Source organism: Cataglyphis hispanica, chromosome 8, assembly GCF_021464435.1.
Source record: "Cataglyphis hispanica isolate Lineage 1 chromosome 8, ULB_Chis1_1.0, whole genome shotgun sequence".
In the NCBI taxonomy this organism is placed as follows: Eukaryota; Metazoa; Arthropoda; class Insecta; order Hymenoptera; family Formicidae; genus Cataglyphis; species Cataglyphis hispanica.
In genome coordinates, this window is record NC_065961.1 from 3,809,304 (window position 1) to 3,830,917 (window position 21,614).

A 21,614-nucleotide genomic window follows, 5' to 3' on the forward strand; every position below is an offset into this window, starting at 1 on the left:
TCGAGATTTGCATTGACATGATGATCAAATCCGCAAGAATGTAGCATTGGAAGCGGACATTATATTCAGTTTGACATCGTGGAAGTTTTGATTAACCAATCAAAGCGAGAGGATCTTGATCCCGATTGGTCAATCGCGCAATCAAACGTGGCGAAAACTTCGTAGTATCAAACGGAATGTCACCCTTGTATAAAATTTGGATTCACGTAAGAATGCGCGAACCGGTTACCGGTTCTGTGCGTGATGCGACGAACGTCTTTGTCGTAATATCGAGTAATATCGGAGAACTGAACGTATTGCTGATGAAAGATTTCATTATCGCGACGCAATTTGTCTCACGCTAAATCCTCGAACGAGTACGGTCGTCTTTTTATTGTATTATATATTTATTATATTATATTTTGCTCAATAATACTATCAAAGATCTAAAGACATACGATCGACATGGAGGAGAAATTGCTGCAAATTCTCGAAGACGTTGGGTAAGTAGTCGCACAGATTATATATTGCAAAAAATGTATGATATTCCAATATTTTCAATCTCAAAAAAAGAATATAGAGAGGTTCTAAATAAAATAATTTATTCTTTTGTTATAATGATAATCTTATCTCTTGTAATTTTTTTACTGAAAACATGTAGAACTTGAAGACTTGCGTTTTTAATGATTTTATAGGTACACGGGGCCAATGCTTGACGCCGACAAGATATCACACGCCCTGAAACTTGGTGCAAAATCGCCAGACTTTACTAGTCTTGTAAGTTGGCTTGCTGAGCAACTTGCAACATTTATCGACATAGATGAGACTGTTCATGCTACAACAAGCGCAGATGATGCTAGTTCATTTCTCCTAGAATTAAGCTTTTTTCTGAAGGAAATAGGATGTGTAAATGAGAAACTAATGACTGGACATATAAATCAAAGACTGGCTAATGAATTTGAAAGAGCTATCCTGATAGAATTTTTAGTTACAGAACTTATGACTTGTAAATTATTGGAAGTGAAATATCCCAAAGAGGAAAAACAGATGGAAGTTACTATTGTAAGTATCTTTAAACAATAATAGTTGTAGGATCATAATGATACAATAAAAAAAACTAATGATATTATGAAATATATATATCTGACTATTTTCTATTATACAGGATGAGAGTGATACTGCAAGAAGCTTGAAAAATATTCTAGTAACACTAAAATTTCAAAAACCACCGGACAATATTTCGCCTGAATTATTGTTCTCAAGATTAGAAACTAAATTATCAGAAGTATTAAAGACTGTGTCAACCGATCATTTAGGAAAACCACTTATAGAGATAGAACTCTCTGCTAAGCAGTGGGATGAATTGGGTAAATTGCAAGAAGAGATGCACAAAGAGTACACAATTCGTCGTGAAATGTTACTTAAGCGTCTTGATGTTACAGTTCAATCATTCTTGGTAAGAATTACTTTGTGAAACAATAGTATTTTTTCATAAATGTAAATTAGCGATTCTATTATATCAATCATTATACCACTCAATATTTAATAATTTTATTTATAGTGGTCAGACAGGATAAAGCTACAGGAAAATGAAGTAAACACTAGATACGAGGAGAGGAGAAAGACTCTGAAAAACGAACCGAAAGTGACAATGGCTGATCTATTGGCAGCAAGAGACGATCTAGCTGTGATCGAGAAAACGAGTAACGCAAGTGTTCGCAAAAATACAAAAAGCAAAGTCAACAGTGTCATTATCGGAGCGGTGCCGGACAGAGGTGGCAGACCATACGAACAAGAACCACCTCCACCAGAGATGCCACCATGGCAGAAGGACAGAGTTCAAGGTCCACAAGGACCACAATCGTTTCGGTAAAAATCGATAAAATAATATGCAGGATAATTTTATAAACTGGATCATAAACAAAAAATAATAAAGCAGTAATAAAGTATATCTTTTAACTATAATTATACAATGTATTTTTTCTCATTTTTAGGGGCGGAAGAGGAGGAGGAGGAGGAGGAGGAGGAGGAGGTGGAGATAGAGGTCGCGGAGGTAGAGGAGGAGGAAGTGGCGGCTATCGCGATCATAAAGATGCCGGTAGCAACTTCGGCCAAAACTTGGATCAGCAATCTCAATATTCAGGACATGGGCATAGAGAATGTTATCCGGATCATAGAGACACAGGAGGATATCAGAGAGGTGGCAGTAGAGGCGGAAATTATCGAGCAAATTCGGATGCGAATTATGGTCAAAATTACAATCAAAATTATAGCCAAAGCTATGACTATCAACAATCACAGTATTCTGGCCAAAGAGATTCTTATGGAAGTGACAATCGAAGTGGTGGAAACTATTATCAAGACAGGAGAGAGAGTGGAGGAAGGGAAGGGAGTGGAAGAGGAGGTAGAGTTCAAGGTGGATGGAACCAAAGTGGCAATAATTATGGCACGAATAATTATCAACGCGGCGGCTATAATAGAGGCAGGGGTCGACAATACTGAATTTTGATCATAGCAAAGGTTTATATCACAAGCTATAATGATATTAAAATAATCATATGATATTAATAATTACTATTCACGCTTATGCTTATAATAACACAAAATGTATGTGTTTGATCTTAAAATTTTTAAGTTTAAAATATCTCTAGATGAAGTAATAATTTTGAATTGTTATTTTTAAGAACATATTTAGTTAACAATATTTAAAAAATTGGATTATTATTATTAAGAACTGTTACGTATTGCTCTCACACAAAGAGCTTTTAAAATGACAGCTTTTAATTTCGTCATTATAATCAATTGGAACATGTATATATATAACTATGCTACAAAAATCAAGCATAATAAAAATACAATAATTATGTAAATATATATTTGTCCATTTGTCTAAAGTAGATGGATTAATTTATAACATGAGATATAAAGACTGTAAATTAAGTCATGGAAATATAATAAATTGTGCAAATATATATAAAAATAATATATTAAATATACAGTATTGCGTATACATAATCCTCATTAAATCCTTAATGCAAAAAAATTTTGCCTCCCTTTCACATATATTAAAAAATGATAATAATCTTTGGAAAAATAGGTTTTTTATAATACATATATCTTTTTATATCAAATAAATTAATTGTTATGTACTCAAGTTTGTAAAATGTACATATTATTCCTTATATTAGAAGATTTATTCTATCTAAACAATTATGTGTTAAATGCATTATTAAAATTATTCTTCAAATAAATTAAGAAATTTTTTATATAATTATATTTATATAAAAAATTTCCAAAAAGTACCCTTTTTTCCTTAGTTTATATTCTACTCTTTTATTTTTATTTTTCATTTAATTTCTACCTAGATACGATTAAAGAGAAAAAAAGAAAAATTGACATATAATTAAAAATAATTAAATATTAATATCAAGTAAATATTAAAATAATCAATGTTATCACGAATCATCTTTTAACATTATTATATTTTAATATTGACTTGGAAATATTTGATGTGTACCAATCTTACAGTAGTATGGCATGATGTGACATGTGCTATTAGAGTTAGGTTTGAACAGGATAAAGGTTATACAAATGCGATTTCTATATTTTCATCATATTAACATTTTCCAAAAAAATTCACATATTATCTCGCGTCATATTAAATTAATATGGCTATTCGTTTGCATATTAATAAAGAAGATTTAGCCAAGCAGGAGGAGTCTGAATTACATCTTATGCCATGTAAAATTCATGGCGATCAAGCCGCGAATGTTTCCTCCTATTTCAAGCCTTACATTTGTAAAATTGACGAAGAACGTGAGTAATCTGCGAATAATAGAGTTATAAGCATATTATGTAGAAAATACTTGCAATATTAATTAATCATGTTATTCTATAAAGATTGCGATTGTTCGTTCCGTGGCTATCCACTTCAAGGGAAAAAAATAATTGTACCTGCTGGATACAAAGGCATGACGTTTATGGAAAATAAGAAGGCAGATCCTGAAAATAAGATCCGTAATTTATATCGCACAGGAACGTTTTCACAATTCACATATTGGAATTACGATAGAATACCATCTAAGAACGATGCTCTTGTAGCAGCATTGGATTGGATTGATATAGCTGAAGTGGTGAGTATTTTCTCCACTTAGACAATTGTGTTTTATTATAGTCATTATCGAAATATATATACTGATCTGATAATATTTTTAGTTACATTCATCAGAAACATAGATGTAATACCAAAAGAGAAAACACAATTATTTCAATGGAAAAATATAAAAAAAATATTGTCTTATTTCTCATATATTTTTATACTTTGATAGAAAAAGGAAATAATAAAGATACATTCTTTTCTCTGTGTCTAACAGATATATTTTTACAGCATCATAATTGGATGATTATGCCACAAATAATTAGCATATGATGTAGACATAAGAATCTATGGCAGTAAAATGTGTGAAGAAAGTGTAAAGAGAGATAGTGGTAGTAATATAATCTTAACAGCAACAATTAAAGAAACAGAATTTCCTATTTAGATATTTGTGGATTTCTTTTTTTTAATTTAATAGTACAATATGTGAATGCATTCTGCAGATTTTTTTTTCAGAAAGACAAATTCATTTTATATAAGATTACCATATATATATATATATATATTATATACGACTTTATATTAAATGCATTTAGTGCTGCTATTGATACTTTGAGCCATCGTTGATTAATGAAGGATGTATCTGAGCATCCATATATGCTATTTTAATTACGTGAATTTACAAAATACATTTACCAATATATGTCATGTTATTTAGGCCAAAGAATCCCAATCAATTTGTAATAGCGTGTATCAAATATATGCACAATGCTTACAGAGTTAATTTTCGAACAGACACTCTGGAATGAAAATATTATCTCCCATATTACGCAGGATCATTGATAGTACGAGAAAGTGTGCGTATCTTATGAATAAAAAGTACGTTTGTTTACATTATATTAATACTATAATAGAAAAACGGAATAGTCAAATTATATCAATCTCAATCTGAATTTCTTCTCTTTGGCGTTTTAATAATACTGAGGTATATGAGATTTGTAAAACTAATTCAAAACTTTGTGTATGAATACCGTCTTAAGTTACAAAAATTCTTACATTCGTTCGTTCTCTTTCATTCTAAATTATAGTAAGTTTCTGTCTCGATATAACGCGAAATAATAAATATGATAAAATATTTCTATCTGTAATATATTTTTCTCGCCCGTACGCGCATGTTGCTTACTATAAGTGCTAATAAAATAACTTTTTCGGTTCTAGAGGACCTATTTACAGTAATAACAATTACAAGTTTCTAAGAAGCTAAAAATAGGCCCGCTGTGTATCACTTCGTTTCACTCATGCAAAAGCTTTCTAAAGTTAAAATATGTAAAATTGTGGAAGAAATGCTTGTCTGTATAGAGAGACGGTTCTGTTATACTGTTCATATATTAAGCTAAATATATTTAATCACGTCTTATATGTAATCAGACGGGTGTGAGTACCTGCCTGTTCGATCTTAGACTGAGGCCAGCAAAGTGAAGCCTTAGGCGAACTAGGAAGGTGTCTAACAAATTGCATTGAATATTTGCTGTTTTCGTGACTTAATTTTTTTCCTTATGCTATATGTATGCGATCACATTAATTTATAATATGTTATTTCCGAAGATCTTGTTATGTCTTAAATTAGACTTTGTTCGCGTTTAACATTGTATGAGTGTGTATAGTTCTACACTAATATTTATGGATATTCATGAAATTATATAGAGAATTATAATGCATAAATAATTCACACACGATTCACTTACTATTTCATAATACTTGCAACACTCTCCGTTTTGTACCCTGATTTCAGCTGTGTATTTTCATATACACATTGAGGCGAGACTGAATTTCTTAGAACGTGAGATATGTTCCGTTTAAATGTGCAAATTGAAAAACTGATTTCGCAAAATTCTTTCGCATGGAAAATTTTTGGCAATGTGATTGTGATACATTTAAGTTTCAAAAAACATTCGTATAAAATACAAGACACTGCAACGAGCAGTAATAATAATAGAATGCGTATTAATCTTTGGTATTGTCCACGCGTTTTTGTATAATCTGATAGATTTTTTATCCAATTCGATATAGTATATCAAAAAACGGTTAGTAAAAAACACTAACTCGTGTATATAATATAATATAATATATAAAGAAGATAAAATCGACAGTCTTATGTTTTATAATTAAAATTTATAAAATCTATAAAAGTAAGTTAAATAATGCGCATTCTGTACATTCAGAAGAGAAACCAATATTAAAATCAAATTTCATACTATTTATACATGTTGAAACGTGCCTAATTCATTGGTTTGCTCCTGATGAAACTTGTTCTGATCCTGTTGTTGCTTGATAAAAGCACTGAGTCTGTTCAATAGAAATTGCTTATCGTGGCCTTCTAAGACCAATTGATTTTTCAACACCGTCACCATATGCTTGTTTGCTATCGATACCGCATAATAGTAATAGAGGAGCAGGGCGAGAATAATGAATGCCGGTATGCCAAAGCCAGCCGTACCCAGGAAGAATAGAGTCGACTGTAGCCAGTTAGGGAAGCGTGAAAACGTCGCGATTAAAAATGTCCATACGGACTCCCATTCGCGAAACGGCCCACACGATTTCGACGGCATGATCTCTGAAATGGAGTAACCGACTGGTATCATCGCCAAGATAAAGGAGACTAACAGGATGAACATGAATAGAGAATTCGATCTGCTCGCGCGATAAATCTTACTCGACGGTGTACAATTCACTAAGCAGGTAAATCTCTTTAGGTAGAACAGTATGAGCATGCCGAATATGGCATTCATCAGTAATAACGGAGCGAAAAAGCAGCCGAGCCAGCAGATCGTTTGCGAGTAGATAATATCCAGTACGTGTTTGGGCAGATCAAATTCTTGCTCACCGACGAAGCGTAGGATCTTGTTCTCGGTGTGTCGCGCGATTAACGAGCGCGGGAAATTGACGAAGAACGTCATGAAGAATTGAATGATAAGATCAGTAGTGTGAAGCTTGAAAAACTGCTGTCCTACGAACGATTCCCAGCATAACGGCTGTTTGTTCGCGCTGTTGGCGCATTCGTTTTCCGGAATTTTGTCCGCGACAAGTCTGTACAAAGACGTTAACAGAACGACGAGAGAAGCGAGTCGAAGAAACACGGTTCTGAACAGCGTCACTCGAATGACGTACGACGGACTATAGTTTTCTAGAGCGACCAGATAGCGAAAGAGAAATGGAATCACCACGTTGAGTCCAACGATGCATATGTATGGAAGAAGTTCGAAGAATAAACGAACGATGTCGGACATCTCGTAATCCTGCGCCAAGTATATCCAATGGCACCGACACCGTGCCAGATGACTGAACGAGAAGTCGATCACAAAGTAAATAAACGCGCCGCAAGCGCTCAATATTGTTAAAACCAATAAATTAACAAATAGACGTATAAAGAAGAGCTTAGTTTTCTCTTCTCTCGTACGATTCTGCCGTTCCTCCTCCATTCTCTCCGCCTCCAAGAATGCCTTCATCTCATTATACAGTGCCTTATGCTTCACGGCAGCTGATTTCCCATTATGAATGCAATAATCCCAGCCGCCAAATATCAGATTACAATATTGATAAAATTGACCCTCACTCTCTACGACTCTTTCCTTGAAACCTTTGGCGGCCGATCGGACGATCGCTACTAAGCTAATGATAAAGACGCTGATGATGGCACAGATGTAGGACAGCGGTGAATTATAATAGAAATTGGCATCTACACTCTCGTAGATTGCATGCGTATACCAGCCATAAAAAATCATACTATATTCGTTTAAGCTGCCCCGCACGAAATTGCTGAAATCATTTTTATCAGTCGTATTTCTGTATAATTCGGAGCAACACGCTATGCTGGCAGTGTTGTTGTTAAACGAACATATTTCGTCAGGCCTCTCAAGAAAGAACATTGGCAGTACTATCAGTAAGAATACAATTGCAAATAGAAACAGATTCAAATACATTAACCACTTGATGAATAAAAAATATGCGACTATACCCATTCCAAAATTTCCGCCTATCATTTTGAGACTGTCGTTCCACAGTTCCATCTTGGACCAAGTTTCCTTCATTCTTATGCGAAATTGCTGCCAAGCTTTTCTGCGCTGCCATTTCAACTGCTCAAAGCCTTGAAGTCTCAACTTTGTCGCACTCTGAGATATGTGCAGATAAAGATTAATATTCAAGATATATTAATTGTAGCGTATAAAAAAAGATAAGAATTTTTTTAAAATACCTGCAATTGATTTTTCAATTGTATCTTTTGAGACATGCATACAGGCATAGCCTTGATCTGCATAATTTCCTCCCAGGTACGCTCTTCATTGGACAAATTTTCCGAAAGATCCGGTAGCATAGATACCGCCGCGTCATGTATATTGGTTGACATACGCCTTGACGTTGTAGTGCCACGAGATCGAGTACTCGTTCGTCTTCTCAATGTTGTCTTTGTGTCATTTCGAATTCGTTTTGCTGTGGCTGCATCAAATATACAGGTGTAAAATATAGGTGAAAAAATTTATTCACAACTGCTTTTTAAGTTTAAACTTACCAACACGAGACTTCTTGCTAGGAAGTAAAGTGGCTATATGCGAAGGATCCCTCTGTAGAGCTTGTTGTAGATCCGCTTCTATAGCTGCCGGATAACTCTCCTGATAAAACTCAGCACCAGCCTCTTCCCACCCATGTCCTCTATCGCAGCCTCTTTTCTTTCTCTCTCCACCCGACATTTTTAATCTTTAGGATATAATTGGAGTATAATTCGAGCTAGAATCAGGTGTAGATAGTCACAATCTTCAAATATTCAGTTTTGCGTAATTTGTATTGTTCGACACATGACTTCAACAATTATCTTCTATTCGTTTCTCCAATCTCTCATTAAATTTTTATATATACATATGTTTGAAAGCAGCCACAGGTAATATTGCTCTCACAATGATGACATATATTGACTAAAAAAAACCAACTATTATTGATATGAATGATTCACTTTCTTTCAAAGTACATACCACCAGTGTTCGCATACACACACGTATTTATTCGACGTAAGCTGTTACTTTGACAACTTTCAGACTATCGCGATCATCGGCGTGGATTTTCCGCCGATCGATACTTTGATGACAATGTTCCGTGCAACAATTTATCTTCAGCTAATGGATATCGTGATTTCAGGTTGCTAATTACGGACGCGCCGCTTTGGATAAGACTGTTTCGACAGCGCGTACAAATCTCATAAGGAATTCTCTCATGGAGATTGGATCAACGTGGTGGTCGATGCCGGATTTGGGGCTTCTCAGATCTCACGATGGACGGAGGCATCGCGGAGCCTCGTCGCAGCTGATTAGTATCTTGTTTGCCCGCACGTCAAATGTCAAACGTCAAACTCGCAGCTCGCAGCAGACGGTTAATAAGAGGCTGCCGAACAACGAGAACCTAGATGGCGTTTTGATAGATTTGTATGGATACTCCGAAGAAAAAAAATATTTATATTATAATTATATGATAATAAAAAAGTGAGTGTATGTGCAAAATGTACTTATATATAACAGCGAAAGTGACAGCGTTCGATATCCGATATATATATGTAATAAAATGCCTGTATATTATATTGTATGATAATATAATAATATAAAAATTGCTGCGTGTGTGAATGTGTACGCAAAATGTATTAGTTATTAACAATGCGAGCGATTGCGTCTGTGTAAAATGTAGTTGATATAACAGCGAAAGCGATTGCGTTCGATATTCGATATAATAAATATATGTAATAGAATGTATATATTATTATATAACAATATAATAATATAAAAATTGCTGCGTGTATGAGTGTGTGCGCAAAATGTATTAGTTATTAACAATGCGAGCGATTGCGTCTGATAATCGATATACCTAATGTATGTATACGTAATAATTAACTGCGTTTGTTATTGACTGTATATGCGTGCGTACAAAATGTTCCAGGTAGTAAAAGTAGTATTTTGACTAAATTTGCGCAAAATGACATCAAAAAAACTATTTTAGCTACCTGGAGCGGTGTAACAGCGAAAGCGATCAATTTATTTAATAAAAATATCTTATTCATTTTAACTACATAGATATTTTGCGATATCTAATAAGTTAATGAATTTTGTAAGACTTTCTAACGCGCTATTTTTTTGTAAATAATTTTATTTTATTGTTTGATGAAATATGTAACGTATATATGTATAAGAATCGATAATAATCTGTAAAATATATTTTGTAATTTTTTAAAATATCTAATAAACTGTATTAATAATAGAAAATGCAAATGTCTTTTTATTGAATATACCTATCCATTTCCACATATCTTATCGTATCATATACCTCTTTATTAATTATATTTTCCTGATATATTTTTGTCGATTTTTCGTTCTTAAAATGATTGAAATTGAATTTCTTGTAAATTAAGTATCAGGAAAATATAATCAGCAAAGAAGTGGCACAAATCAAAGTTTCAAGAAACGCGAAAAATTAAATATTCGAAATCTGCAAAAGTATCAAGAGAACATGATCAGCAAAGAGGTAACGTATCAGGAGAACATAATCAGCAAAGAGGTGGCTCGAATTCAAATTTTAAAAGCGCCGAAATTTGAAGTTTTAAAATTCGCAAAAGTAACAGGAGAACATGATCAGCAAAGAGGTAACATATCAGGAGAACATAATCAGCAAAGAGGTGGCACAAATTCAAATTTTAAAAAGCGCCAGAATTTGAAGTTTTAAAATTCGCAAAAGTAACAGGAGAACATGATCAGCAAAGAGGTAGCATATCAGGAGAACATAATCAGCAAAGAGGTGGCACAAATTCAAATTTTAAAAAGCGCCAGAATTTGAAGTTTTAAAATTCGCAAAAGTAACAGGAGAACATGATCAGCAAAGAGGTAACATATCAGGAGAACATAATCAGCAAAGAGGTGGCACAAATTCAAATTTTAAAAAGCGCCAGAATTTGAAGTTTTAAAATTCGCAAAAGTAACAGGAGAACATGATCAGCAAAGAGGTAGCATATCAGGAGAACATAATCAGCAAAAAGGTGGCACAAATTCAAATTTTAAAAAGCGCCAGAATTTGAAGTTTTAAAATTCGCAAAAGTAACAGGAGAATATAATCAGCAAAGAGGTGGCACAAGATAAAATTTCAAAAAACGTGAAAATTTAAAGCTTTAAAATTCATAGAAATGTCAGATTTTTTTTTTTTTTTGTTTTACGAAGGAAGAGAAAAATGCATTATGCATTCCCACTGGCCGGTCCGGTGGGATATGCGGGACTCGCACCCGCTAAAAAACTCTCCCTGCAGGATCAGTTTTTGATCCTCTTGCCAAAACTTACATAAATTTAAATTTTGAGATATCAGGAATATGATAGGTACAAGAAGGATAATACAAATAAACACCTCGCATTTGAAATTTAAAAAATCCCAATTTTATTTTCTTTTATCATTTATATTATAATGAAAATTATTATCTAAAAATTAATTGTTCTTACTATTTTTCAATTTTTATAAATAATTGCATTTTGCAGTCATTATATATGTCATGACATAAACTTCAATACATATATATAGCATATATATATAGCAAATAGCGCGCCATATAGCGATAAATGAATTATACGATTTGAAATAAGATTTAATTTTGTAATAAACTGCAGATTTTGTTGACATATTGCATGAGTGCAGATCCTGTTTTCCTGCCATCAATCTGCTGTCAGATTTTGATTTTTAATACCAATTTGTCGATTTAATCAACTTCTATATCAAATTTGCATTTGTTTTTGCTGACAATAGTTGATAGCAGACATTTAACATAATCTGCTTTCGACAAATTTGACTATCTGGGTATTAAAGAATTGAGGAAAGATTTTAGATAAGGGTACAATCAAATGCAACAAGATCCTTTTAATATCTTTATCGATATATGTTTAATTTCTATGTATCATAGCAATACAGAATCTCCAAAAATATACTTTTTGAGAAGCTTAAAGTATATATATTGTGCGTTGGAAAAATGATAGCTGTCTCATGAAAAATATATATCTACGATTCGACCCCTCACGATGTAAAAGCGGCAAAATAACACTTTATCCGGACAATATCCGGTGCACCGCGATCAAGAATACATATAGCATAAACATACATATTTATAGCCGCGCTATATATGTATTGCCGTTTAATTTGCTCTCTCTCTTCCTATAACGTGCGGCCGCAATTATATTCTGTGCGAAAGCAGACGCTTGCGTATAGACGATAGTGCATTCAGCTAATATCGCCGACTTATCGGTCAGTTTTACAACATTCTTCGCGTAAATGTTATCGACTTATAATATAACTACAGACTAGTTTGCACACTTGAGATTCCTTCTCCATATTTTCCAATAAATACGTAAATTTTTATTTAAAAAAAAAAAAAATTGACAAATTCGAAACAAGTCTTTGCGCATTGATTCTGTCTATTCGTTCATTTTTTTTTTTTTGCATCGATATTAAACATGATTGAGAGCTGTCTTCTTCGAAGCTATGTCTTCTTCGCAAGACTGCCGATAAGTCGACGATTTTTCATTCGGAGTCGGAAAATTTCCTCGCCGTTTATTGCCCGACCATGATCTCGTACTCGGGAAAGGCAACCTCGGAGCCGCCGAAAGGTATGTAACATACGCTGTGAGAAGGCTGCACTTTGCCGATCGTCAGAGTGCCCTCGTGGGATACGCGACCAACGAACAGCGACTCGCCATCCTCAGTCTCGCCAGCCGGAATTGCGTTCGGCGGGATGTTGTTGCCGCTCGTCGGCACCCACGTAGGGTTGCAGCCGCAAAGAACCTAGAAGAAAGACAAAATAAACAATGAGAATAATTCTCTGTACAAAATTGGAAATTATCTTAAATGTGTAATAAATACGCGGTCGATTTTGGATGTGATTACAAAATGTTTGACTATTGAAAATCTATTCTTATAATATGTATATAAATCTATGTATATATATATATATATATATATATATATATATATATATAAATCTATTCTTATAATATGTATATAATTTTATATCTTATAATATGTATATAATTCTACATTTTTTAAAATATTATATATGTTTTATTTATCATTATTAATCATTATATGTATAGATATGTGTGTGTAAGAGAGAATTCGCCTCTCCTAAAAAAAAACAATCCAAAATGAATAGAGAAAGCTTTAAAAATTATATTTTGCAAATATGTACAATTATTACTGATTTTTTAATGAAATCTTACTGCTATGATCAGTCAAATATAAGATGGTGAAATTTTATATACTTTGATCAGTGACTTTCATTAATTTAATTTAAGAAAATCTAGAATCTCGATTTGAATTCTTTCCATAAATCCTTTATTTAGTTAATTAATTAATCTTTAGTTTGGATCGATAATCACTTGGTAATCAGTCTTTCCGTGCTCTTCACCGCCCCAGGCAACGTAGCAGACGGAGTGGCTGGGCTTCACCTTGCCGGGGATGAGAGCACCCTCGTGATGAGCCCTACCGACGAACAAGGGCCCGTCGTCGTTTCCACCCTCGACCGCGTCAGGCGGTACCATTCCGCCGGAGGCATCGCACCAGCACATGCTTCCCGTGTCGACTCCACGGACTTCCAACGGTGCGGACGGCGCCGTGCTAGGATCTATAATCATATTCTTACTCTTAATAAATATGCGGAAGCAATTTTCTATATTGACACAATAAAAAATATCAAAATATAATATAATGCAGCAATGCAAATATCGTCACCCAATAATTAAGCTATATTAATGCGTTTGTCTATGCGTAAGCTGTGTGCTATAAAATTGCATGCGGTTAATGGAGTACGTGTTTGAGAAATAAAATAAAAAATAAAAATCGAAACCCAGATAAGTACGCTACAAATGTCAATTGACAAAATGACAGAGAGAAATCAGGAGTGGTCTTTTATTAATTAAACGCGTGCGTGAAGGCGTATACGGATTTAACATCGCAGCCAAGCATGGAGATTTATTCATTCGACGATTGCGAGATTGCGTTAATGTCATTTATTAATCATGGCAAATTATTGCGCAACGTGACGTCATCGTTCAGCATTGACGCCGATCTCGTATCGTCGAGAAAAAGAGAGAGAGAGAGAGAGAGAGAGAGAGAGAAAGAGAGACGTTCAGAAAGAGATTATTACGTTTCTTCTGATCTGTAACTGCGGGATATTGTTCGAAACGGAGTTTCCAATCTCCGGTCGCGCCCCAACCAGTGCGCACCCCCACATAGCTCACGCCGATGGGATTCGGGTCTCGCCATTCCATGAGGATGGCACCGCTCTGACCGCCCGATCTGACCGTGACGAGGCCCTCGAGCCAAGTAATCAAGAACCTCTTGTGCTCGCGCTCGCTGAGCAGATTCGGCGTGTCCACGCGCACCTGGACGGGTACGGAAAATTTTCCACGTGAGAGCGAATGATCGCGTGTGAATGATCTTAATTCGGAATCGCCAAATCGTCCCAATCGTCGGACCAATTTTACCGTTCCGATTAATTAACATGACACTTAGCAAGATCATTTCGAACCTTGTCAGGCTGTTTGCGATCGTATCTAATAACCGACGCCGTGTTTTCCCACCCGCCGAGCATGATCTCGTACATGGGACTCGACTCGCCCTTCCGGTCAGTCAGCGCGATATGTCCGTTGCTCTTGGCTTTCACGTCAATCAGCACCGAGCCGCTTCGCACGGCATGGAACTTGTATTCTAGCTTGTTAAGAGTGTTCAGGGGTTTGCGACCTTATCGAACGTAAAAAAAAAAAAATTATAAAAGATAATGAATTGAAAATATTTTTATCTATATGGTAAATCAAATAATTTCTAATTAATGTAAAGTAAATTAAATAAAATATGAGAAAAAAGAAAGAAAAAATAAATTAGAACTTTATCGTACACAGTCTATGTACATATATTTACATCATACTTTTTTTTTTTTTCAATATGGTGCTCTCCTTCGAATTAAAGAAATTTCCTATTTCATACGATGTTTCGTTTTTTATTACTTAAAATGATGTAATTTTCAGCAGGCAAAAGCGGGAAAGCAATCAAATAAATAAATCCAAGTATCTATGTGGGCAAAAATCAATCGAGTGTCTATGGTGCCTTACAGTCTATTATAACTAAACATGCCGTGTATCGATATGCTGGATTAATATTTTTCTCTTGAAACTATTAAACGCAGAAGCTTTCTGCGAAATATCGAATTTCCTCCGCGCGCTCTTAATCCAGCATCGATTACACGTGATGATGGAGCTAATCCGTGCTAGAGTGGAATCAGACATACTCGGGCAAGCAGAATCTAAGAAACAATCACGTGCGACTACGCCATGGTTCTCTTGCAACAGAGAATTGCTTTTCAAATATATTACGTACAACCACCTTGACCGCCGCCGCAGCATATGGCTGTGCGAACCGCAATGCGTTAGCAGATTGTCCGAAAGGATGCCGGAAAGAAAATCAAAAAGTGTCAAATATCAATTCACCAGGAAATATAAAAAATTTGATCAACCTATAAAGAGACGATTTGTAACTGTACATTACGAGTCTCTTTATTATTTCTACCTACGCAGATATGTATGCCAACATTCTAATCTATAAAACAAGGTGGATCAGAAGGAGAATATATATATTAAGGATTAAAAAAGTGAGAATTGAAAAAATAATTCATATTGTTAGAAGTGAGAAAAGAAGAAACCTTCCCCCGGCTAATTTTACCTTCGATGAGCCATTCACCGGTGGCACCCCAGCCGGTGCAGACGCCGAAGTAACCGATCCCGAATGGTTCTGGATCGGCGTAGCTCAGGAATGGAGCCGAGTCGCCTTCCTTGCCAACCGTGAGAATGCCGTCGTTCCATCTGCAAGTTTTGCACGACAAATAAGAGATATGTTACGTACACGATTGCGCAAAAAATATCGAAGCTCGATGACTCGTGTGACAACAAGACTTAATGACTCGAGCGAAGCAAGACTTCATTGATGCTAATTAAACCAAAATAATAACAACTCTCGTCTCTTAACGACATTTTAATGAATAATAAGAATATAACAAGAATGAGCGTGCAACTACCTTATCCAAAAACCACGATACTCGTCGCCGCTGAGAATGTCAGGTGTTTCTACTTCCGCCATCTCCGGCTTGGTTCTATTCCTGCGTATGACGGACTTGCTGTTGCTCCATCCTCCGATAAAAACCTGAAAAGAAAATGCGAGAGTTTCAATTCCGTCGCAGTTTAATTATCATCGCATAAAAATCTCGTCACAAAATTAAATTTTATAGTAAAGCTAAAATTTGTGGCTAGAAAAATATCTGCTGATTCTCAAATACTCTGTATTAAAATAAAGGAGAAGACAAGATCTCACCTCGTACATCGGATCTCCCTCCTGAGGTCCCGTAGTCAGAGCGATGTGAGCATCGTTGGACGCCTTCACCCGGAACTGAATCTGTCCGGCTGTCACGGGATAAAAATGGTACTCCAACTTGTCCTCGGTGGAAAGCGCTGAAAAATTAAAGGACTACGTGAAGCCATCGTGTTTGAATAACTTATCTCACTTTCGCTAATCGCTATAAATTGCGCTGATTAATTCGATTAGCGTTCTCTATATCATAAAAATCGTGTCAATGTCGAACATCCAGACATCCTGACGCCAGACCGACTTTACGGCTACGTCAAATACTCAAGAAAGTAGGACAATGCAGGATACGATCGATATCGCGCGCTGGTAGTGATAATCATGAACGTGACTTTTATGTCTAGTGATTCGATCGTGATTTTATTTTAATGACAGTTGTATAAAGGTCATTCTCGGTGCAAACGAGATACATGTGCGGGACCTGCGTCGTTCAGTTTTAAAATTGCGCATCGTAAAAACGACGCTGCGATTATCGATGCGTTCGACGTGCAAGGATGAGTCACTGTCAATTTTACGTTGCTAGCAAGGAAATGTTCGCGCATATAACGTCGGCGTAATAAAAACATATGTTATCGATAATTTCAATGTTGCATATAAGAGACTGAATCAATATTCTTGAATCGATTGAGTTACGTGTACGCGATCCTTCGTTCTAAATAAGTGATACAATTTTCTGCTCTGAAACGCCAAGATGTAAAGCTGGAATAAAAGATTATTCTTGATTCAACGAGATCACGTTTCTTCGTAAACAACAAATTTTAATAATTTTGACTCATTGGAAGAAAACTAAGGATGCGACTATCGGTGGGTAGTTCCGTTCCAAAAATTTTTCAGTTCTCAATTTTATTCTTCAAATTATTCTTCGAAAACAATTTATAATAATATACATAATCATTCCAATTATCTTCACGTAATTTACATTAAACGCTTAAGCAAGAGAATTTTAAAGCACGTCATTAATTCCGAGGTCGCGCAAAATAGGCGACAATCGTATAATTAATATTTTTATCTATTTTTTTTTCTATTTCTGATTCTGTTTTTTCTCGAAACGCGTGTAAACTTGATAGCACGCGAGTGACGGTAGACGTAACGATTATAAATAGTTGGCTACGTATCGGTCAACTATTCACCGCTGACATCATACAAACTGTAAAACGAGAAAGGGATTATAACGTGAGATGATTTGGCATGATCCTTGCATAAGACATCTCTGTATACGTTATATATACGCTATGTGGAATGTAACGCCGATGCTAAACTCGAGGTCGTCGTCGAGCGTAGTAGGTCTAGCGGTCTGATGTCATTCTTATTTCGATGTCAATTATTCGCGATGTCCGCGATCTGGAATAATCGCCGCCCGCTGTCCTTTCGACGAGAGTCTGCACGCTCGGAGTGTGAGACGCTCGATAAGACGTTGATATCTGTTAATGTTTTCCTACTGAAGCTTCCTTCCCGAAGATTACTCTGTTATTTTGATTGCCGAAATTACATATCAATGCTTTGATATACGTTGCTTCGATACGCGCGATTCTGCTGCGAGATTCGAAAAGTTTTCAAAGTATGTTATAGAAATATTCTTTAAAAATGTATGTTAAAAGTATTTTTTATAATCTTTTTCTTTAGCGGACGCGGAGAATATGTCTTTCGTCGACGTCTAAAGAGATCGGTGGTGATTCGAGTCGCGTTAATTTCGCGCGCCAAATTGATTAGCTTTCATAAAATGTGGGTCGCAATTAACATAACAACGTGAAAATTAGAGCTATTGAGCCCGATTCGCGTTGCGCAATTACGAATGCCGTCGCTCACGCTCGAAATGTAAGCAAAAATTTCATAACTTTTTTTTACATTGTCCAAAATAAATTACACGCAATTAATTTCTGGCATTTCTTCATCCGCGACATCCGTTCGTGATGAAACGATGAAAGAGAATTCAGATAACGATACGGCGATCGCGTGTATCGCGTGGGGAAAAAAATGATGTCCGAGCTCTTCACGCTAAATAGTTGCACGCTATTTAATCCTACGGTAAATCGCGGCCGATAGCTCGGCTATGTAGAACTATTCGTGGAGCGATTCGCCGTTCGTGCTGCCATTGACCTCGCATGGCAACTGTCGTTGCTTTACCGTGGACTGCAAGATGAACCGGCTGTGGAGAACGTAATTTAATGTGCCTTTTGCCAAGATTACTGAAACTTCCTATACAACAGGTGTTACTCGCCGCTAATTCGTCACCTGTTCTAAAACGCGGAACATCTTTCCGTCAAGTATTTTCCGACTATATTATATCTAACAGCGAAGAAAATATTCCCATAAAATTAAAAATCAATGATAAATATATGATATTTAAACCACAATGTCTAAACGATTTACAAAAGTTCCTTTTTTATTTAATTATAAAAACGTTTTTGTATTATTATTTTCAGCTGTCGCGGCTCGTATTGTTTTTCGAGCAATATCTATCTACAAACTTGTCTCTTCTTCACGCCGGTTATATAATATAAAGACAACGCGTTTCATTTGTACGCGGAATTTTTGAAGGACGATAGACGAGTTGTTTAACATTTTTATCCCTCGAGAAACTTACGTGAATGACAGAGGGAACCCGGTCGGCAAAGGTTACATATAATTAGAGAGCCGTGCAATAGAACGCTTCAATTTCACGGTAAGGTGAATGGGAAAAGTGTCCATCTTTCACGCGCAGAATTTGCAAAACACTTCCAAGATTCCGCTCTGATAATATCCAAACAAGGCATACGATCGGTCACGAAGGTGGCAGGAACAATGGAGAGAATAAAATATTTCGCATATGCAGTTCGTAAACGCGCAACTCAAATAATCGCGTACATATATATATATATATATATATATATATATATACATATATATATATATCTGTGTGTGTGTGTGTTTGTTCTTGAAATCAAGAATAGACTCGATGATGGAAAGCAAGATTTTCGAGGGAATAATAAATTAGTTTTCGCGCGTTCAGAGAGCGGAAGAAACGACTTTAGGCGATAAGATGAAGAAGCTCGAAGGCGGCAATTTTATTACGAAACCAGCAATATCTGGAAATCATGGATTACATGGACATGGTGGGATCGCATTCTTATGACGTGATGTTATATCCAACGAAGGGAAAACTCGTCATCGGATCCGAGATCTACTCTCACATTCACTATATAATTACGAAATTTCTTACATTTATATCGCATGTAAACTCGAGAATTAAACAAGCTTTCAGACAATGTGGTATTTATTCATTTAATCAGACGATATGGTATTTATTTATTAAATCGTGGAACAGATACCGCAGCGATAATACATATAGTATGCCTAAGATTTTACGTGTTTACACTAACAAATATTTATACCTAGTATCTATAATTTAATATTATCATTGCGCTTTTTTTATTTTCTTGTATTGAATGTCTGTGAAAACCGAAATAAAATCTCTGTTATTTGTTGTTAGAGTTTTTTTTTTCATTTTCTGAAAACACGCGACGAGATCTATAATCTTTTTTTAGGTCAATTCTACACAAACATTCATACGTGATAATTTCTTTAAAGAATCGTTTGAACATTCAAGATGCAATGCAATCGAATAAAAGTATCGAAACGCCGGCCGGCTAGCTTGCCGACTTGTCAAACCGGCAGCCGCGCCCCAACTCTATATTTAGAAAGACTTTAGAAAAGAAACGGCATACAGCATCGCTTCTTAATAAGAGAGCTATTATTTCTTCCGCCTAGAAACTCTATTATTCTTCGATCGCCGTAAAGTGGAATAAAGTTCGACGCGCGGAAATGAGTTCGCGAGGCAGACGGAGACTCTTCAACCAGCGCCCAGAAATTAATCAACAAGTATTGTTACAAAAATATTGTTTAATAAAATAATATCTTAGATATATTATATGGTAGTAAAATCTTTTTGGCGCAACGTCACAATTCTACGTATATACAACATTACGTAATGTCACGCGTCAATTTATATCGAGTGATCATAACTATTATGCTCCGAAAAGGTTGTGAAAAACACGTCAATGAATAATAAAATAGATTTTATAAGATACAGCTAGTAATAGGAATTATATGCAAAATAAACCATATTCTTAGATTATATAGATTTAAAAAATTATTAAAAATTTAGATAAAAAATTTCAGATGTCAAAGATATGGATATTATAACTTACAGACTGCCATGTCGCTCTTTTAATAGTATACAAAGTTGTCCGGTTATAAGAGACGAGATACCACGGTTCGCACACCACAACGACGGAATTCGTACTGCGAGCTGCGACGCGGCGCGGAATTTTGACGTCTTGCCGACCGCAACCGACAGCGCAACGCATGCGCGGTGCGTGCAGGTATGATGGTACGATGTATGCATATATACGAATGATAATTAACGAGCAGGATGAGTCATGAGAATCAGCGACGTAAATACATATATCGAATTCCTATGCTCTGCTCTCCGAGAGATAGATCTCGTGGATCCGATTAATTGTGACGTATAGATATAATAAGACAAAGATCATCAGAACTCTTAATATATAATTTATCATCGCGATGACCAAATTGTGAATCATTAATCCCTCGAATTAATCATTTCTGTTTCGATATTATCTCCCATTCACTTTCCGATTATAATAATTTTTACGTGCGCATTGCGCTTGCGTGATGAAAGTTCATTCTCAATCAGCATTGCGCGATTCTTAATTCATGCGTGAGAAAGAGAAAGAGAGAGAGAAAAATCGCGGTTTACTTTTTTAAATAATACTGATAAGAGACGAATAATTAAAAGTGCTTATATAGAGCATGAAACAAATAACAAATGGTCATTATCATTCTTAGACGATGATTTCATTTGAATGACCTAGTAATCCTTATCGACCAATTAAATTTTTCATTTGCGTTACATTTGAGGAACAGTCTATATAAGTATACGACGAGTTATGACAATGTATGTAATAATAACCATGAAATAATAAACTTGCATTAGAATGTAGAGCTCGCTCAACTCCGTTTGACAATTAGATTTCCGCGTAATGATGATTCTCCGAATGATTCA

The 21,614-nt window shown here is 35.4% G+C and overlaps 4 protein-coding genes across 10 annotated transcripts; 2 read left to right on the plus strand and 2 right to left on the minus strand.

Annotated features, from left to right (window-relative positions):
* The first annotated feature begins 143 nt into the window (after nt 1-143).
* Nucleotides 144-2,955, plus strand: LOC126851345 (protein FAM98A). Of its 2 annotated transcripts, none has more exons than XM_050595221.1 (5): nt 144-482; nt 675-1,041; nt 1,145-1,435; nt 1,541-1,848; nt 1,983-2,955. In XM_050595221.1, the coding sequence occupies exons 1-5, from the start codon at nt 445-447 to the stop codon at nt 2,479-2,481; spliced, it is 1,503 nt and encodes a 500-aa protein (XP_050451178.1). In that variant the 5' UTR covers nt 144-444; the 3' UTR covers nt 2,482-2,955. The 2 variants fall into 2 exon arrangements, with proteins under 2 accessions (XP_050451178.1, XP_050451177.1); XM_050595220.1 differs by having other exon boundaries at nt 1,974-2,954.
* A 488-nt stretch (nt 2,956-3,443) lies between these two features.
* Nucleotides 3,444-5,214, plus strand: LOC126851351 (ribonuclease H2 subunit C). 2 transcript variants are annotated; one of them, XM_050595230.1, is made up of 3 exons: nt 3,444-3,795; nt 3,880-4,112; nt 4,367-5,214. In XM_050595230.1, the coding sequence occupies exons 1-3, from the start codon at nt 3,648-3,650 to the stop codon at nt 4,406-4,408; spliced, it is 423 nt and encodes a 140-aa protein (XP_050451187.1). In that variant the 5' UTR covers nt 3,444-3,647; the 3' UTR covers nt 4,409-5,214. The 2 variants fall into 2 exon arrangements, with proteins under 2 accessions (XP_050451187.1, XP_050451188.1); XM_050595231.1 differs by having other exon boundaries at nt 3,456-3,795; nt 4,195-5,214.
* Nucleotides 5,215-5,369: 155 nt separating this feature from the next.
* On the minus strand, nt 5,370-9,677 carry LOC126851341 (transmembrane channel-like protein 7). Of its 3 annotated transcripts, none has more exons than XM_050595205.1 (4): nt 9,121-9,677; nt 8,643-9,042; nt 8,328-8,569; nt 5,370-8,244 (listed from the first exon to the last, which is right to left on the minus strand). In XM_050595205.1, exons 2-4 carry the CDS (start codon nt 8,818-8,820, stop codon nt 6,334-6,336), a joined length of 2,331 nt encoding a protein of 776 aa, XP_050451162.1. In that variant the 5' UTR covers nt 8,821-9,042; nt 9,121-9,677; the 3' UTR covers nt 5,370-6,333. The 3 variants fall into 3 exon arrangements, with proteins under 3 accessions (XP_050451162.1, XP_050451163.1, XP_050451161.1); XM_050595206.1 differs by having other exon boundaries at nt 8,643-8,857; nt 9,100-9,677; XM_050595204.1 differs by having other exon boundaries at nt 9,100-9,677.
* Nucleotides 9,678-11,999: 2,322 nt separating this feature from the next.
* Nucleotides 12,000-20,892, minus strand: LOC126851346 (uncharacterized). 3 transcript variants are annotated; one of them, XM_050595222.1, is made up of 8 exons: nt 20,737-20,892; nt 16,499-16,635; nt 16,206-16,330; nt 15,854-15,993; nt 14,667-14,878; nt 14,283-14,520; nt 13,516-13,760; nt 12,000-12,922 (listed from the first exon to the last, which is right to left on the minus strand). In XM_050595222.1, exons 1-8 carry the CDS (start codon nt 20,744-20,746, stop codon nt 12,692-12,694), a joined length of 1,338 nt encoding a protein of 445 aa, XP_050451179.1. In that variant the 5' UTR covers nt 20,747-20,892; the 3' UTR covers nt 12,000-12,691. The 3 variants fall into 3 exon arrangements, with proteins under 3 accessions (XP_050451179.1, XP_050451180.1, XP_050451181.1); XM_050595223.1 differs by lacking the exons at nt 14,283-14,520; nt 14,667-14,878 and adding an exon at nt 15,512-15,541; XM_050595224.1 differs by lacking the exons at nt 14,283-14,520; nt 14,667-14,878.
* Nucleotides 20,893-21,614: the final 722 nt, after the last annotated feature.